This window comes from Zalophus californianus, chromosome 13 (genome assembly GCF_009762305.2).
Source record: "Zalophus californianus isolate mZalCal1 chromosome 13, mZalCal1.pri.v2, whole genome shotgun sequence".
NCBI classification, from domain to species: domain Eukaryota; kingdom Metazoa; phylum Chordata; class Mammalia; order Carnivora; family Otariidae; genus Zalophus; species Zalophus californianus.
In genome coordinates, this window is record NC_045607.1 from 80,410,850 (window position 1) to 80,429,138 (window position 18,289).

Sequence of the window (18,289 nt, forward strand, 5' to 3'; positions counted from 1 at the left end):
ATATTTTAAAAGAACAATGTTTCTCCTTCAAATAATATTTTTCCTCCTTACACATAATGAGAATCATACAGGTAATTAAATTTTGCTATTCACCTTGGCCACCAGGAGATTGAAAGCTAAGCAAATTTCTCATGTCCTGCAAAACTGTATTCTAAATTTTCCTCCTTGTCTTGACCTTTTATCATAATTTTTCCTTTAATTCTAATTACTCATGTTTTTGTAATTATATTTGTTTATAGAACATCTTTAAACATTTTATCAAATATGGCAAGGGATAAACTAATAGTGAAATCCAACTCCTGCTAAGTCCTGTTTAAGTAATTTATTAAACCAATTAATGGAAAAAATGAACTGAGTAATGTGATACATATTACAATTGCAAAAGATGATTGATTCTAGCTTGTTACGTACACAATCCTCAAGAGAATTACAAGGCTTATAAAAGCAGTAAAGAACACCCACCCAACAAACTCCAGTTCTCTGGCAAACCATATCCTTTCTCCTATGGCATGTTGGTTATACTATCTTTTATATTTCAGACTACAACTTCTCAGGGACACAATGTACTACCATAATGACTATCCACAGACAGAGCTATACCATTCTGTTTCTTTCTAGGCAGTACATATACACACACTTCCACATTCTAATTTATAGTACTGCTTTAAAAAAAAAATAACAATGAGTATGTTATATTGAAATCAACAGGGTTGTTAAGGTTGTTAAAATTCCAAATTCAGGAGTTATTTCCTAGGTTAAATATGATCTATAATATACTTCTTTTTTTCTCAGGGTGAATTGCTATAGCGTGGTATCTGCCCAGTGCCCCTTCGGTGGATTCAAGATGTCTGGAAATGGAAGAGAACTGTAAGGATGACTTTCTATTAAGATAAATGCTTCCCTTGATCGAAACGATTGTCACCCCAGCGAATCACTCCGTAGCTGCTACTTGAATTAAAACCTGCCTCTGTTCTTTCCTGGAGATTCGTACTGTCAAATAGCTTTTAGATGCTGGATTTAGCCCATAAGTGCAAAAAAGTGATGGCAGAAGGGAAATATATTAAGCTCCTACTATTCATAAGGGACCATACATTACATTGGTTAATGAAATATTGCCTACTTTTAGAGTTTCTTGCTGTATATAAGAATGTAATCTCTCTGGGAAATGTTTCCAAAAAGGAAGCAAAAACTACAAATTGATTCCTGTAAGAAGTGTGAAAATGTAAGAACACTCTAGTCATTCAAATATACATCTTAAGTAGATTAGTGCCTTTATCTCAAAAAGCTTCTCAGTGTAGGAGGAGTAATTTTCATTTGATGAAATATTTTGATGTGGAATCTAAAGTTTTAAATGATCCGAATTAGTTATTTTTGCACTAAAATATAAACTGAAAAGGAAATTTGACTAAGGAAAACATGTTTTATAGTCATGACTAGATTGAGAATATATATAAATTCATTTACAAGCCTTCAAGTTGCTTTTGAAACCTGGGTATATAGACTTTTTCAAAATGTGCATATACATATGTATACGCAGAAAGTGGTGGCAATATATTTCGTTAATTTTGTTACCAATACATTTTAAAAGTCATTTTGTTATTAATACATTTTAAAAGTCATGAGGAATAAAGACACATCATATACAAACCTTATGGAATCAAACATAGGAAAGCTGCTCATTCTATAAATAGCACGTAAAAATGAGTCTCAGTTTCTAAAGGTCGTGAATACATTAAATAGCCACCTACTTTGTCATTTAAATAAATCAGCAAAATTACAATGAAGCAGTCATCTTTGGGGAGCCAGTAAAAAGGAAGAATGATAAAATGATCCATCCCCCTTCTCAATATATGTTCATTAAGTATTTGTTGTGTATATTAGGGCCTTGGAGCCCGAGATACATGATACCACATCCCATCCTCCATATAACTGTGGTGGCAGGAGAAATTTGTAAAAAGATAAGTTGTGCAAAATAACCTACTCACACTATGAAGTAAACAGTCATAGACGGGGAGTTCTTAAGTCATGGAGGTAGAAAAGCAGGTAAAGTGGAGAGCACAGCACTGAAGGACAGAAAATCTGGGCGCCACCAGAATATAACACTCATGGAATTGCTCCTCTTCTCACGGTTTTCACCTGTCAGGTGCAATCAGCAATCGCGAGTGGGGACAGGAGGGGGGAGAACAAAGTGGAGACTCTGTAAGCTCCTTTCCATACGTAAGATTCTGCAGTGTTAACCCTTGTGGGAATTCAATGGGTAAGAATTCACTGACAGCTGACAGAGTCAGAGAAGACCCCACAGAAAATACAGGACTTGAGCTAGGGCATGAAACAAACGTGGGATGTCAGGAAGCAGAGAACGGAAGCATTCTTGAACAGTAGGTTACATGTGGCGTGTTGGGGGGGTTAGTGAATTTGGATGCCTGGTAGGGATTTATGGGGTTGGAGAGTATGATTTCAGTTAAATAGGATACAGATTAAGAAGTCTTGTATTCAGGAAAATTGGCTTACATTTTGTTAAGGAAGTGGTGAAGAGCCATGGATATCTTTAGAATGTTGGTGGGGAGAGAGAATGGCAAAAGCTTGACCCATAAAAAGAACATGGTGTCCCAGAGGAAGGATGATTGGACACTAGCCGACCTGCACTTGAATCCCAGCTCCATCTCTTGCTAGCCACACAGCCTGTTTCAAGTTGTCCAACTTTTGAGCCTCAGTTCCCTCCTATTTAAAATGGAGATGCTAACAAGCCTCCTAAGATGGCTGTTTGAGAGTGAAGTGACAAACTGTGCGTCCATTCCCCAGCATTCTGAGACCAGGTGGGGACTCGGCAAATGGTTCCTTCCTTCCCCGGTTCCTTTTCTTTATAATATCCATTATTAGAGAGTCCCTTTGCAGAACTAATTACTGTACAAAAAGCTGTAACAAAGGTTAGGTTATTCTGAAGGACAGTTAACTCGTGGCTGGCCCAGCTACCTAACACGTTTTCCTAGGAATGTTGAAGATAAAACAATCAAAAGGGACAAACTGACTAAAGTAGACCAAGTATGTCAATTTTGTTGAATACAGTTTGGCCCAACTTTAAGGTTGAGGCATACGAAAATCAAGTAAGAGAGAGAAATGGAAAAATAAGAATCAAACATCAAGGGCGCCTGGGTGGCTCAGTTGTTAAGCGTCAGCCTTCGGCCCGGGTCATGACCCTGGGGTCCTGGGATCGAGCCCCACATCGGGCTCCTTGTTCCACGGGAAGCTTGCTTCTCCCTCTCCCACTCCCCCTGCTTGTGTTCCCTCTCTTGCTGTCTCTCTCTCTCTCTCTGTCAAATAAATAAATAAAATCTTAAAAAAAAAAAGAATCAGACATCAATAATTTCTTAAAATTCTGTTATGTGAATATAGATAATTTCCTTCTTTACCTATATAAACACAAAGAGAAGAGTAATGCTGTAATTTTTTACTGCAAAAATTCTGGCTGAGGATGCTGTTAATGTCTACCTGAAACCAAATTTGGTGAACTTAAAACAAGTCATTTGCCACAAGATGTTTAAAGAGAATTACCGAAGCAATAAACTTACATGACTCCCAAGAGTTCAATTACAATTCATCCTTAGAGATAGAAAGGTATAATTGATCATTTGGGACCAGAGTCCTCAAAGAGCCAAAAATAGTGGTGCGCAGACCTCAGCGTGGTTGTAATACTAAGTGCCCGGACCTGGGATTGGGTTTCCGATCATGGTGCTGGCACTGGAATGAGTCAAATGATAGAAATTCCTTCCTTGGTGTAATTGTACTAGTTTTCACTTCAGTTAACATAAGTCACTGGAGACTTTACTAGTATACATACCATTGCATTAATTGGTTCTTGGCACCTTCACAAGATACTTCTTTCCTCCTGTCCCTTGCAGAATAAGGGGAGCATGAAAGTGTTATAATCTACTGGATTTATAGAGAAAACTCACATGAACGTTTTTTTGTTCAGTTATATTTGCCAAGTCAGTCCAGGAAACATTATCCCCATGCCTACTTAAGTAGTGCCAGGCTCAGTTCTAAGTACAGAGTGAAAAACATGTAACTTGCTTACTAGGACCTTATTACTACAGTGTGGACCCAGGTGAGAAGCAAGGGTGTCAAGTGGAAGTTTGTTGGAAATACAGAATCTTGGACCTCTTCCCAGACCTAGTGAAACGGAATCAGCATTCTAATAAAATCCCAGGTGATTGGTACCTTGAGGATTTTAGAAGTACAAAACCAGTAACTCACGGAGCAGCAGGAAAAAGAGAAGTGCCAAATGGATGTGTTTGTGTTATATCGTAGACACAGGAATGTCTATGCATCGGAATACTTAGGAGCAGGGCTTATTTCAGCCTAAGTATGACAATAATCACACTTAGTACTCTCCTGAGAGTCTCAAGTGTCCATGTCACCCAAAATACAATGGAAAGCCCATTGGCAAAAATCATGGGTGAATTTATCTAACTTTGTGAGATAAAATACTTACTAAAATATTATCCTTTAATGGGTTTCAGACAACTGAGGCTAAGTCCTTTAATTACTTTGAAGAACATGTTCATTGAAGCTTTTAGAAGGCATTTTCAGAAGCTTAATTGCCCAAGAAAATAATCAGCGTTAAGAGGATTAGGTTACCCGGGAGAAAAAGATGTCTTCTACATACCTGTCTACAGCATCAGAAGGGAGGGGTAGAATAGGAAAGGATCAAGATCACTTTCCTCTGTAAGCCTGCATGTGCCCGAGTGTTATAATTTTAAGAGTGCTGCTATGTACATGCAATTCAGTCTTCTCGTCAAAACAATATAGAGGATAACGAACTCAATGCTTTTAGTCATTTCTTCAAAAGATGGTAAATCACAGTTTCCAAAACTGGTAGGAGTTCTCGATAAACCCAATAACGGGATACCAGGATCCTAACTGATTGACTCAGGTTAATTCTTGATCACTTGGGTTGGATTTAAGAGTTATATATAAGAGTTATATAAGCAAATGGCAGGGGTTGCATGAATAGAAAAACCCCAGAACCCCAAATAGCCCAAAGGTCTGATTTGGGGCCAATGAACCCTCTCTTCTCTCTCTCAAAACAAACAAAAAAGACAAACCAACCAACCAACTCTAACAATAAAAGTCAGGGTTTTTGTTTTGTTTTGTTTTCCCAAAAGTCAAGAGATACTGTTAAAACTACAGCTAGAAAATATTTTGTTTCAAACCGTATCAGGGCACGTTAGCATGAAAATTCCCTCTTATCATTTCTGGGCCAATCACACACAATAAAAATGTTAAGCTAAGCTCTACTTGAATTTATAGTTTTACTCCACTACTCAAGTGATTATATATTATGATTTCTCCTTTTGTGCTATTATCTTTCTTATGTATTCAAACCTAAACTAGAAATGGTAAAATTCTTGTTGGACTGAACTGTCTTGTGTGTGTGTGTGTGTGTGTGTGTGTGTGTGTGTGTGTGTGTGTGTGGTGGTGAGCTTGTTTATAGTCAAATAGACCGATGTCAAAACTAGACAATTTATGTGAAAATCAACAGAATGTACATAGTCATTTAAAATGCCAAAAAAAAAAAAAGGCTTGAAAAGGTTCCCCACAGGGGGATTTATGTGAGACCAGATATCTTATGGTTGGCTGGCTACTATTTGAAATGCTTCTGTACACAGAAAATATTTTCCATTGTCCCTAGCCAGATAGGCAAGAACAAATTTGTACTAAATCATGGACTCTGGTACATTTGCACTGCTGTGCTAAATTCTGTGGGTTTCTCCCCCTCTCTCTAGGGGAGAATATGGTCTCCACGAATACACAGAGGTCAAGACGGTCACAATGAAAATTTCTCAGAAGAACTCATAAAGAAACCACAAGAATGGAGCGAAGAATCCTCAATGACTAAGCATCTCCTATAGTCACTAATATATTGTAGTGGGTTTTAAATACACAGTTGTTCTTTTCTTGATTTTTTTAAACATAAGCTAATCATATTAGCATTAAAACTACACATAGAAAACTTGACATGTAGCTTATTCTGAAAGAATCCTTTATCTTCTGATATGTGACCCTCAAGTCCTATCTATAAAACAAGGATGGGAGCTGATGTGAGATCTCTCCAAGCTCTGTAATAGTTATGTGCTTCTCCTTGTAGTTACTCGTCCAGGATAATCATGTTATAGAAGAGGTCCAGTTGTCATGTAGCTTCTTTCTCTAACAACCCCTTTAAGTCCTTAACACACCTTTGAGCTGCAGAGTAGATGTGTTCTGTTCGCAGTAGTTGTGAATTCGTTGGAATTTGTTGAAATGTTTCCTTGAATGTCATGTCTGCTTGTCAAAAGAAGTAATGCTTGAAATACTTAGCTGTAATCTAAACATAAAGCTTAATAAAAACAACCTTGCATGATTTTTGTTAAGTTTGAATTTTTTTTAAAGAATTTATTTATTTATTTGAGAGAGAGAGAGAGAGAGAGGAGAACACGAGCAAGGGAGGAGCAGAGGGAGAGGGAGAAGCAGACTCCACACTGATCATGGAGCCCCATGTGGGGCTCGATCCCACGACCCTGAGATCATGACCTGAGCTGAAATCAAGAGTCACTCAACTGACTGAGCCACCCAGGCACCCCTGGTTTGAATTTTTTAAGTAGAAGTTTTGGTTATGGTGATTTACTCTCCCTGTCACTCAAAATCAGTGTTAAATTGGGCATAAAGATGTACTTAAGAATAAAAGTCAAATCCACTCATTCTCAAATAGGTAAAGAAACATATTTTCTTTTCCAGAGGAATTTTTGAAATCAATAGCAAACATTTGGGGTAGGTGGCTTCAGTCTTTCAGCAAACATTTATTGAGTTTCTAGAAAGTTCTGGGTGCTACATTAGGTGTGTACTATATGTTGGCTAACTGAACAACAACAAAAACAAAACAAACCAAGTAGATGAATAGTGGATGTTCCATTACCTCAAGATGATTTGATTTAGTGGAGAACAAAGACATCATACAAAAAAAAATTTTTTTTAATGATGGGTCATAGAAAGGGAATGAGAAATCAAAGAAACTGAAGAGCGTGGTAATAATGTACCAAAGGGGTAGGGATGACCTTTAACTGAGGGAACTGGAAAGAGCCTCATGAAGGAAATTTGGATTTGAGCCTTAATAATGAGCAGATTTGCAGTGAATAAACGTTCTCTCTCTCTCTCTCTCTCTCTCAGGACATGTTTCTTTGGGGAAAAAATGGGAAAAATTCTATATCATATTTTCCTCTCTAGGAGTTTCAAATTGCACAGTGGTGTGTTCTAGATTCTGAGAAGTTCTACAACTTGTTCAGTTTTGTTTAATACAGATTTTCTCCCAAATTTATTTAAGCATAGACTTTCCGTTTCTCCCATCCTCATTTAATACCTATTAACACTAAGGAATCCACATTGGAGGATGCTGTTATACGCAAAATATTAGCACTGAGCATTCTGAGGAGAAAGCTGGGGATCAAGGAGGAGCAACTGGTACAATGTCCTCTGTGTAAACTAAAGAAGTTACATATTGATGCCCTCATACAAAGAACTTTCTGTCTGGGATCCCATGTAGAAAGTAAAATAAGTGAATATTTTGTGTGTATACATATTTCAAAATGTTCTTAGTTGCAACCTAAAATTTAAGCATACTAATGTTTACGCTAACATTTTTTTTTCAGTTTCAGATTTTATAAATATAATTGCTTGCCATTTTACTTTAGTAGACCCCTCAGTAACACCATTGTTATGACATACAATAGCTGCCAGAGTGGAGCACCACTGTGTGTGAACAAATGGAATTCTTTGGCTTCTTAGACCCGAAATAATTTCAACTCCAATTGCAAAAGTTTCTCAAAATTGTGTGGGCCTGTAAGATTGGCAATCAGGACTAACTTGTATGATTTGGGACAAAATTATCACTTTGAAAACTGGAGGAATCCAAGGCATGGGGAGAACTGAAAAATCTTTGGACATTGAGAAGACAAAAATACCCATATAAAGAAGAGGGTTGTGTTTTCCGAAAACCAGACAGTGTCTACATTTTTAAGAGATGTGTTTAAAACCATGTATAAATAAATTAATAGGTAGATAAGTTAATATTGTAATGACAACCCACCAGAACATTTTTTAAAATGTAAAACAAAGAGGGTGAAAGACAAAAGCCAGAAGCAAGTTTAAATATTTGAAAATTAAATCTTCATGGTATAAATAAGACATTACAGGATTAAACAAAATATCTGTTTTATATTGGCTCATCCTGAGCCTCTAGACATTATTTGTCTTTCTTTTCCTCCGATTTATAAAGTTATGCTCGCAATAATTCTTCAAACCTTGAAAAGCTAAAGGGTATTTTATTAGCCCATGTGCTACAGAAAATATAATAAGGAATTTTATCATGAAGAATTTGGTTCTGCAGTCATTAATATGATATCATTGTCCTCGATATCCACATGGTAGAAAGTATTTTCTGCTCCAGGAATACTAAAGGAATCACAGAAGTTAGAACTAACTGTTCAGGCAGAGGGAATGTTGGGGATCAGATACAGATTTTCAAATGTCCTAGTGTCTCCCCACCTCCTTCCCCTCCCCCCATTTTTTTTTTTAGAATACATGCTTCTGCATTATATTGTAATAGCCAAGGAGAAATCGAGGGGAAATATTTTTCTTAAAATTTTTTGTGGCCAATTGAAAATAGAGCTAACTCAAAGTAGGGGATTTTAGCCATTTCTTTACATACTTGGAGAGGCTGATGAACCTAGAAGACCCCTTTGCCTGGGTAATGCATAATTTTTTTTGAGTCTCATTTCACTTGGACCTTTAGAAGTGCACCTCCCATACCATCTCCTGAAAGCTTTTATCTTCTGGGTTTGTTTTTTGTCTTTTCTTTCTTCTTTCTTTCTCCTTCTCCTTCTCCTTCTCCTTCTCCTTCTTCCTTCTTCCTTCTTCCTTCTTCTCCTTCTTCTCCTTCTTCTCCTTCTTCTCCTTCTTCTCCTTCTTCTCCTTCTTCTTCTCCTTCTTCTCCTTCTTCTCCTTCTTCTCCTTCTTCTCCTTCTTCTTCTCCTTCTTCTCCTTCTTCTCCTTCTCCTTCTTCTCCTTCTTCTCTTCTCCTTCTTCTCCTTCTTCTCCTTCTTCTTTTCTCCTTCTTCCTCTTCCTCTTCCTCTTCCTCCTCCTCCTCCTCCTCCTCCTTCTTCTTCCTCTTCTTCTTCCTTTCTTCTTCTTCCTTTCTTCTTCTTTCTTCTTTCTTCTTTCTTCTTCTTCTTCTTCTTCTTCTTCTTCTTCTTCTTCTTCTTCTTCTTCTTCTTCTTCTTCCTCTTCTTCTTCTTCCTCTTCTTCTTCTTCCTCTTCCTCTTCTTCTTCTTTCTTCTTCTTCTTCTTTCTTCTTCTTCTCCTTCTTCTCCTTCTTCTCCTTCTTCTCCTCCTTCTCCTCCTTCTCCTCCTTCTCCTCCTTCTCCTCCTTCTCCTCCTTCTCCTTCTTCCTTCTTCTCCTTCTTCTCCTTCTTCTCCTTCTTCTCCTTCTTCTTCTTCTTCCTCTTCCTCTTCCTCTTCCTCTTACTCTTCCTCTTCCTCCTCCTCCTCCTCCTCCTCCTCCTCTTCTTCTTCTTCTTCCTTTCTTCTTCTTTCTTCTTCTTCTTCTTCTTCTTCCTTCTTCCTCTTCCTCCTCCTCCTCTTCTTCTTCTTCTTCACATCAAATAACCAGGTTATGTTTTCACATGAAGCACAAATTCCCAATTAGAATTTCATTTGCTGATTTATCTTGGGACTTTTGTTTACATATTCTCTGTACAAGCATTTGAGCCCTCCCATTTTGATGGTAAAAGAATATACTGGAAAGAGAATTGGAGATGATGGCTGAATTCCCTGGATACCAAAATTTGGTGACTGCAACAAGGGCATGGAAGCTTATTCATATAGCATGCTGGGACTGTGGTATTCTGGAAGATATGGTCCTGAGTCGGGACACAAATGAGAGTGAAATGGCTCAATGATCACTCTGACATTCTGTGGAAGAGTAGGGATGGCCACAAATTTCTTGGTGGGGGCTTAAGAATGCCCTACATCCTTAAAGAAGCTGGCCCTTGGATTCTGAATGGTGGGATTATCTCAGAGAAAAATAGTGACATCCATAAACCCTTAGGATAATTCCAAAATCCCTAGAAAGTCAATTTTCTTGCCAAATGAAATATCTATGGCAAAGGTATAGCAATGTTTGTCACATGTTTGATTTAGTGCCACATGTTCACGAGTTTCACGAGCATTTCATTTTATTTAAAAAAATGGACATCTCTGAATTTTATAGAACTGTTCCTAGGAGGCTGACATGGTATATCCTGCAGTGGATTTCACCAGATTTTAAGATTTCGGTTTGTTTACCTTTTGACAAGTAACTTATTTAAAGATTCATCAAGCCTAAAGAATGTACCAAATATGAAAGCACAAAACTGTTGTTGTTGTTTTTATTTATTTTATTTATTTTTATTTTAAAATAACTTCAAGCTTTTGGAGGAGTTGCTATAGCAATGCAAAGATCTCCCATATATTTTTATTCACTAATTTCTAATATTTTCCCTCATCTACTTTGTCATCCTATTCTCTTTATAGATTCACTTTTTTCTTGAGATAAACTTTTGAGAATAACTCTTGGATATCATGCCCCTTTGCCCCAAAATACTTCCGTATCTTCTTCTTTTTTCTTTTTTTCTTCAATGTAATTCACCAAACCACAGAGTAATTACCTAATTCAGGAAAATTAACATTGACAAAATACTCGTATCCAATATACAATCCACGCACTATTTTCTCAAATTGTCCCACTGTTAGCTTTGATGGCATTTTTTCCCTGTGATCCAAAACTTAATCAAGGATCATGAATTACATTTGGTTTTCATGATTTGCTTTTTTGTTACTATTCCTTAATAACAGCAGCATAACTCATAAGCATACCTAATATACAACCAGGTTGGCTAATAACGTCTTGGTCTGGAGAGAAACTTAAGGGACATACAAAGCTCACTAAATTAATGAGAGTCAGAAAAGGGGATTAAATAACTTCAAAGAATAAATACTTCATTTCAAGATTGATTATTAATTACCATCCTTCATCATAAACTGACAAGGATTTTATACACATAGGCTGAAAAATAAATCTTCTCCCTTGGACAATTTTGAAGAAAAGCTATATGTTCCCTTGAGGACATTAGTACCCATTTCTTGTATGCATTATTGCAATATTGCCCTTTTTCATTTCATTCCCTAGTTTATTTATTTGAATATTTTCCCATAATAACAGGTTGCCAACATTCTGATGTTGTCTAGGGAGGCACCTTAATTGTAATTGGTTACAAATCCATTAGTCACTTAGAAATATTTTAAATGATTTTACTCTCAAAGTACAATTTTGGTAGGAAGATCTTGACCTTTGGAGTCAAAGAGATGTTAAATTCTGGTTCTACCACTCACTAGTGATATTATCTTAGGTCAATTAGTAAATCTTTCTCATTTAGCAATCATTCAACAGGTCATGGTGGCTGTTGATATTTGAGGAGCAATATAACGTGCTACATAATCACATGGGCCCTTGGAGCTCAGCAATCTGGTGTCGAATCACTGTTCAGCACTCACTGGCCTGGGGATTTGGGACAAAATAACCAACCTTTCTAAATTCCAGTTTGTTTATTTGTTTTTATCTGCAAGAAGGAATTAATACTGGTACTTATCTAACTGGGTTATTCTATTAAGGGAAATAATGTTTGTAAAATGCAAAAATGTAAGGTTCCTAGTATATAACAAGTACTCAATACATGTTACTGATCTACTGATGAAGGTTCTGGAATTAAGAACAATATCAATGAAGATAAAGTTTCTTTAGACACTAAAGAAAATATCTTTCTCTTGACCTTGATTTTGTATCTTCTACATGTCCTTTCTCTGTCTTCCTGTGTCCTGTTAAGCTACCCTCAGTTGGGGCCCTGTAACTATGATATACCCATCCCTCCCATCCATTTTTTTTTTTAAATCATTCCCTCAGACACAGGTGAAAATTCATTATCAGAGAAAGACCAAGGTGGAGAAAAATGTGAGCAAAAAACTTGGCTTAGAATTGAGGCTGGAAATTTAAATACATTTAATACCAAAGTGGGGTTAGTTCTAATTAAATGAACTCAACTGCCTTTCACCCCTGAGTTGCCAGTCATCATGATTAATCCTTAAGCTAATAGTCAGGGACAGCATGACTAAGAGAACAACAAACTAAGAGGCTGGTTTCAAATGCAGCATGGGAGCCCACAATGACATTGGTCACCCGGTGATTGATTCAGAGGTTCAGCCCACATGAATTCAGTGAGGATTAGGGGACTTAAAAGCACATGACTTAGCATTTGTGTTCAATGTTCAGTCATCTTGCATTCATGCAACCACAAAATGTCAGAGCTAGAAAAGAACGTAGTGTTCTTCTAGCCCAATAACTTCATTTCACGGAGACATGGAGAAATAGGGTGATGCTTGAAATATCACTAAATTATCAGTGGCAGGGTTTGGCTAAGACCCTCTGTATTTTAACTCCTAGTTCTGTCCTACTGTCTGTGTCCCATGCAGCATTGTAGATGTTTAAATTGATACTTGATTAAAGATATAATATCAAGTGCTATATTTTATTTGTTATATATTTATTCCTTTTATCTAAAAGAAGTTATGTAAAACCCACTGTTGCATTTTGTTTGCAGGTATTTTATTTATTGGAATTTAATCCTTTTGTCTAAAAAAGGGAAAACCTCCAGTGGTAGTTTTTTTAAAAAGCCTTCAAGTAATGCAAATCAGCTTCAATCCCTTGTAGAGCAGAGTGTCTTGATATAGTTACAAAAATTAAAATCCATTATATGTGTTTACTTAACAGTTATCAGAAGTCTACTGTATACAAAATACAGTGGATTGCAAAAGAAATGATGAGCATTAAGTCCTTGTTCTGGCAAACACAATTTTAGGTGCCTTAGAGAGGGTATTTGCTTCATATAAAAATAAAAGATCCTGCTCTTATAGTGATTAAATCTAGGGGAGGAGATGAGAAATATACACAAAATCATGGAACTAAAAGATCAAATGTACGAAGTATGATAAGATGGATGGAATTCCAAGTTAAGCCATAAACATTTAACAAAGAAAAATCTTGGGGTGCCTGGGTGGCTGTCGGTTAAGCATCTGCCTTCAGCTCAGGTTATGATCCCAAGGTCCTGGGATGGAGCCCCGCATCAGGTTCCCTGCTCAGTGGAGAGCCTGCTTCTCCCTCTCCCTCTGCCTGTCACTCTGACTACTTGTGTTCTCTCTCTCTCTCTCTCTGTCAAATAAATAAGTAAATGAATGAATAAATAAATAAAATCTTAAAAAAAGAAAGAAAAGAAAAATCTTAAAATGAATAGTGAATTCATTGAGGTTGGATTTTTTTCAATTAAACTCTTAATTATTTAATAATTATAGGTTTACATGCAGTTGTAAGAAATCATAAAAAGAGATCTGTTGTGCCCTTTACCCAGTTTCCCCCAATGGTAAGATCTTGCAAAACCGTAGTACAATATCACAAACCAGAGCACTGATGTCACTGCAGACAAGATACAGAAATTTCCCATCATCACATAAATCCCTTGTGCTGCTTTTATCGTCATACTTGTGTCTCTGCCACCTTCACTCCAGCCTTAACCCCTAAAATCTGTTCTCCATTTCCTTAATTTTGTCATTTCATAAATCATACAGTATGTACCCTTTGGGGAGGTTTTTTTTTTTCTCAGCATAATTCCATTGAGATTCATCCCAGTTATTGTGTGTAGTGAACTATAATACATGTAAAATATATGGCTGCATTTTACCACTTGTAATGGGAAGTGTCTTGACAGGTCCCAAGATAAATATCTTCGGAGAGTTCACTATTGTTTTTCTTTAATAATTTTGAATAGGGTTAACATGTCTTTTCATCCTCCAGCCAAGTGTGAGGACAGGAAACAATGAAAGGGTGGGTAAGGAGGAGGGGGCTCTGCTGGCAGATACTTCTGGAAGCATAACTGAATCTCCTCTGAAGTTCTGAGTCAGATTCAAGAAAAGAGAAGAAACAATTCTTTCAGCATCCATGGTGGACATTCAACAAAGGCTTGAAGGATACAGGGCAGGACACCGTGGGAGAAAGTATGTCTTGTATTCTTAGACAAAAGCAAACAGGTCGGCAGATTTTTAACACTATGTGTCTTTTTCATCCATCTCCTTTCATGAGTATTTCCCAGAAAGCCCGAGGTCCTCACCCTGCCAAACAGACTGGTTTCTTCCAGCTTCTCCCCCAACCAGATGTTAGGTTGTCTCCACATGACCCTCACTTTTTCTCCACTCCTGCAGATGCTGCATCAGGCTAAGACCATTGTGGCAGTCAGTAGTACTGCTGATCCACCCTGCAGAGTGGCAGGTGCAACCACCGCAGAATACAGTGAAATACCACGGAACCTCACCCAGCCACCCAGAACACCTCGCGGACCAACAGCACCCCCCGCCCCCACCACTGACCACTTAGTTCACTCCAGGCCCTGTTGTAGGTGCACTCAATGAACTATTTCATTGCCTCTTCTCAACAACGACATTAGACTGGAACTACTTTCTTCAACTTGTAGGGAAGAAACTAAGGCTCAGAAAATTTAACTTACATGGCTAGGAAGTAACAGCATCAAAATAGGAAGCCAGGCAGTCTCACCATATAATCCCCCCCATTCTCAAACAATAAAACTAGTACTGAGCATCAAGCCCAGTCCAGCAATCACAAACTGTGCAATATTATTAGCAACATTTAATCTTTTCCTTTGCATTAATGTTCCATGAAAAGTCATTAAGTCATTAATTTTTCAGGTTTCGAATATATATTTTTTTCTTCCTCTTTTTAACATTGAAGTCCAGACCTCTCAGACCTCTCTGTTATATTCCTATTGACCTCTGCTGGCAGAAAGATCCATAAGCTGGGGGTCTTGGTGGCAGGTAACCTCCTAAGACACAGCTGCTGGAGAGGCCCTTCCGTGTCTCTTTTATGCTCATTTTCACACAGGAGCACATGAGGAAGCTGTCTTCTCTGTCATTCAGTGAAATATTCCCCTGCTCCCCTGCGATGTTCAAACAATGGGGTCCATGACTCCAGGGTCCAAGGTCTTCTTCAGCCAAGGGGATTGATTATAGTACTTCCATAACATTTCCAGACTTTTAAGCTACTCTCAGCTGATTTTCAAAGAATTTTATTAAATCTCATCCCCTCCAACAACAAAGGACTACCAGCAGTTTTTAGTCAAATCAAGTCTTAAAGAAAAGGGTGGGAGAGGATATATTTAGATTAAAAATTTTTTTAGAATCAGGTGATAGCTAAGGGAACAATCAAGGTAGGATTGGTAAATAAGGAATGAAAGCACAAGGAGATTGTAGGCATAGATGTTGAAGGGGGAGGAAGAACTGTATTTTATTAGAATGTTGACTCTGGTGATGCTTCTTCATGACGTAAGTCAATGGTTCCCTTCACCCAGAAGCCTCCCTACCGCCCACTTATCTATCACTCTTCTAGTTAGTTGCCCCCCTCTGTATCCCTTAGCATGCTCAGTTGATCTCTCACCTAGAAATTATTGCTCCCAACTGTCACCCTCTGTTTTCCTTGCTTGCTTCACATATCAGAGGGCAAAGTCACAACCTGAAATTGGAGGCTTTGCTTTTATTTCCTATTCCTAGTTCCAGGACTGTGCTTAACACTTATTAGAAGTTCAGATAAAACTTACAGAATGAATTTGTACTCTGACACCCTGGGCTTTTGCAAGCTCTGTTTACACTTCCAGAAAGACACGTCTTCTGTGTAAGTCATATATGTTGCCTTTGCCACGACTCTGGTTTTGGCCATCGGCTCTTCCCAGTCCTCTATGTCTGGGTTTCCACTGTGTGGAAATCAGGGATGAGGGAATAGAGCCCAAGAGGGAACCAGAGTTGCTCAGCATTGCCCGGCTGCAGCTGGAGAAGAATAAGCAGATCAGAAACATGCCCTTCTTTTTTTTTTTTTTTAAGATTTTATTTATTTATTTATTAGAGAGACAGAGCACAAGCAGGAGGAGGGGCAGAGGGAGAGGGAGAAGCAGACTCCCTGCTGAGCAAGGAGCCTGATGTGGGGCTCCCTCCTGGCACTCTGGGATCATGACCTGAGCCGAAGGCAGCTGCTTAACCAACTGAGCCACCCCGCTGTGCCAGAAACCTGCCCTTAACACATGCAGGCACACTGATCCTTCCAAGACATACTACAAAGATTTTGCCCAAGAGAGGTAACTTCAGCATCACACAGACCTGCTTCAAAGAGCCCGCTCCTGCCTCTGAGGTGAATAATTGAGCTACTTTGGGCAGAATAACCATTCTAGGTTTCACTTTCTTCATCTCAGTGAGATGGGGATATGACGGTGAAAACTTTGGAAGGCTGTGAGAATCTATATAAGTAACTAACTCAGCCTGGTTTTCAGCTCACGGTCCCTGATTCATACAAGTTGGCCGGGCAGTCATTAACTACGAAATTATTCATGGCAACTCACATTTTTGCTGCATTTTATATGACATTTTCACACACTTTATTATATTTGCTTCTTGTAACATATCATGAGGTGAGCTGGGAAGATACTGTTATCCCACTGGATATTATCCGAAATCCTAACTTCTAAGAGATTCACTGACTTGTTCAAGTTCACACAGGTAAAGCGTAATGGCACAAAGATTATGCTGAAATCTGACTTTATTACTCCAGGTTCCTAGACAGCACCCTTATAACAATAATTGTTCTTTCTCTTGCCGTACGTTTAAAGTCAGAGCCTGGGGTGCCTGGGTGGCTCCGTCGTTAAGCGTCTGCATTCAACTCAGATGGTGATCCTGGGGTCCTGGGATCGAGCCCCACGTAGGGCTCTCTGCTCTGCAGGAAGCCTACCTCTCCCTCTCCCACTCCCCCTGCTTGTGTTCCCTCTCTCGCTCTCTCTCTCTCTCTCTCTGTCAAATAAATAAATAAAATCTAAAATAAATAAATAAATAAATAAATAAAGTCAGAGCCTGCTGGGGAAGCAGCTTTGGCAGAGGGCAGTAGCTCAGTACTGGGGAAAGAGTAGAAAGGAGGAAGGAAGGAGGTACTCTGCACAGAGACAGGGTGACATTTTCCCTTCACATTGCCCATAAGCAACAAAGGAGAGCTGTGTGGGGTGAGCTCTGCATGGGGAAGGGATACACGTAAGGGATACAGTGCTCAGTGTTACTGGAATGATGACATCGCTCCCTCAGGGATGCTGTTTCCCTTCACAACTCTGACCTCCGAACTCGTATTTGTTTTCGTACCATTTCTAAATAAGTAGAGCGTAGAGCAGGGTGGGTGGGAACAGTGTAAGAATAAAAGGAGCAGACTGAAGAAGCTGTCTGTACATCCATCCCACAGAGATCCCTCTCTATTTGGGGCTTGAGAAGCTGATCACAAATCCCTTCATACCTAAAAGAGGGACGGAAGCTTCAAAAGAAGGTCTGAATGGGGATGGACGTAGAACAATACGGAAATTTCTGGATCTGTCATCCAAATAAATATTAGAAGCAAAATGGCCATTATGAAAGAGCCAAAAAAAAAAAAAAAAAACCCTCCCCCAAATAGGATTTACAACAGCAAGCATTCTAAAAGGTGAAAGCCCTGAATCTTGCCAATCCCGGACCTTGGCATAACTGAAACTGAGAAATCTGTCACAGCATCTCCTCAGGCAGAAAAGGCTGAGGGTAGATGAAAATGTTTAGCTCCAACCTGCCCTTGGGATAATTGCATGTTCCGAACAACATCAAACAAAAAGGCAGCCTGCACTTTATTGGCATGAAGTGCTATTAGGTTGTCAAGAATCCTGTGATCTCCAGCTGCAAGAATAGGCACAAAATGACTCTGCAGAAGATATTAATGGATTGCAGGATATTCTCTTCATTGTTGCATTAGCATTTTTTTTTTCCCTCCAATCATTTTGAGTCACATTCTGGAGGAGAAAAACTAGGTAGGATTTTCCCATAAGGCAGATGGCGCGATTGAAAGAAAGAGTGATTTTGCTGGGCTTATAAATGTCCCATCCGATCTTCTGCTGGTTTATAAGCTTTTTTAGAATCAAACAAATGTCGGCAGCTCTGACATGATTACACCCAGCAGGTAAAAGAGAAGCACTGAAATTATGTCTCTGTAAGTCATCCACATTGCAATTAACTTTGCACAGCTTTGCTGGTTGTGACAGATTGTTTGCTGTAGAT

At 38.5% G+C, this 18,289-nt stretch overlaps 1 protein-coding gene across 1 annotated transcript in view; it reads left to right on the forward strand.

Moving 5' to 3' along the window:
• The window catches only part of ALDH1A1 (aldehyde dehydrogenase 1 family member A1), a 55,848-nt gene extending 49,446 nt beyond the window's left edge, over positions 1 to 6,402 (forward strand). The window contains exons 12-13 of the mRNA XM_027616564.1: positions 793 to 867; positions 5,787 to 6,402. Of these exons, the coding sequence (XP_027472365.1) occupies positions 793 to 867; positions 5,787 to 5,859 (148 nt within the window). The 3' untranslated portion in view covers positions 5,860 to 6,402. The remainder of the gene's footprint in view (positions 1 to 792; positions 868 to 5,786) is intronic.
• Positions 6,403 to 18,289: the final 11,887 nt, after the last annotated feature.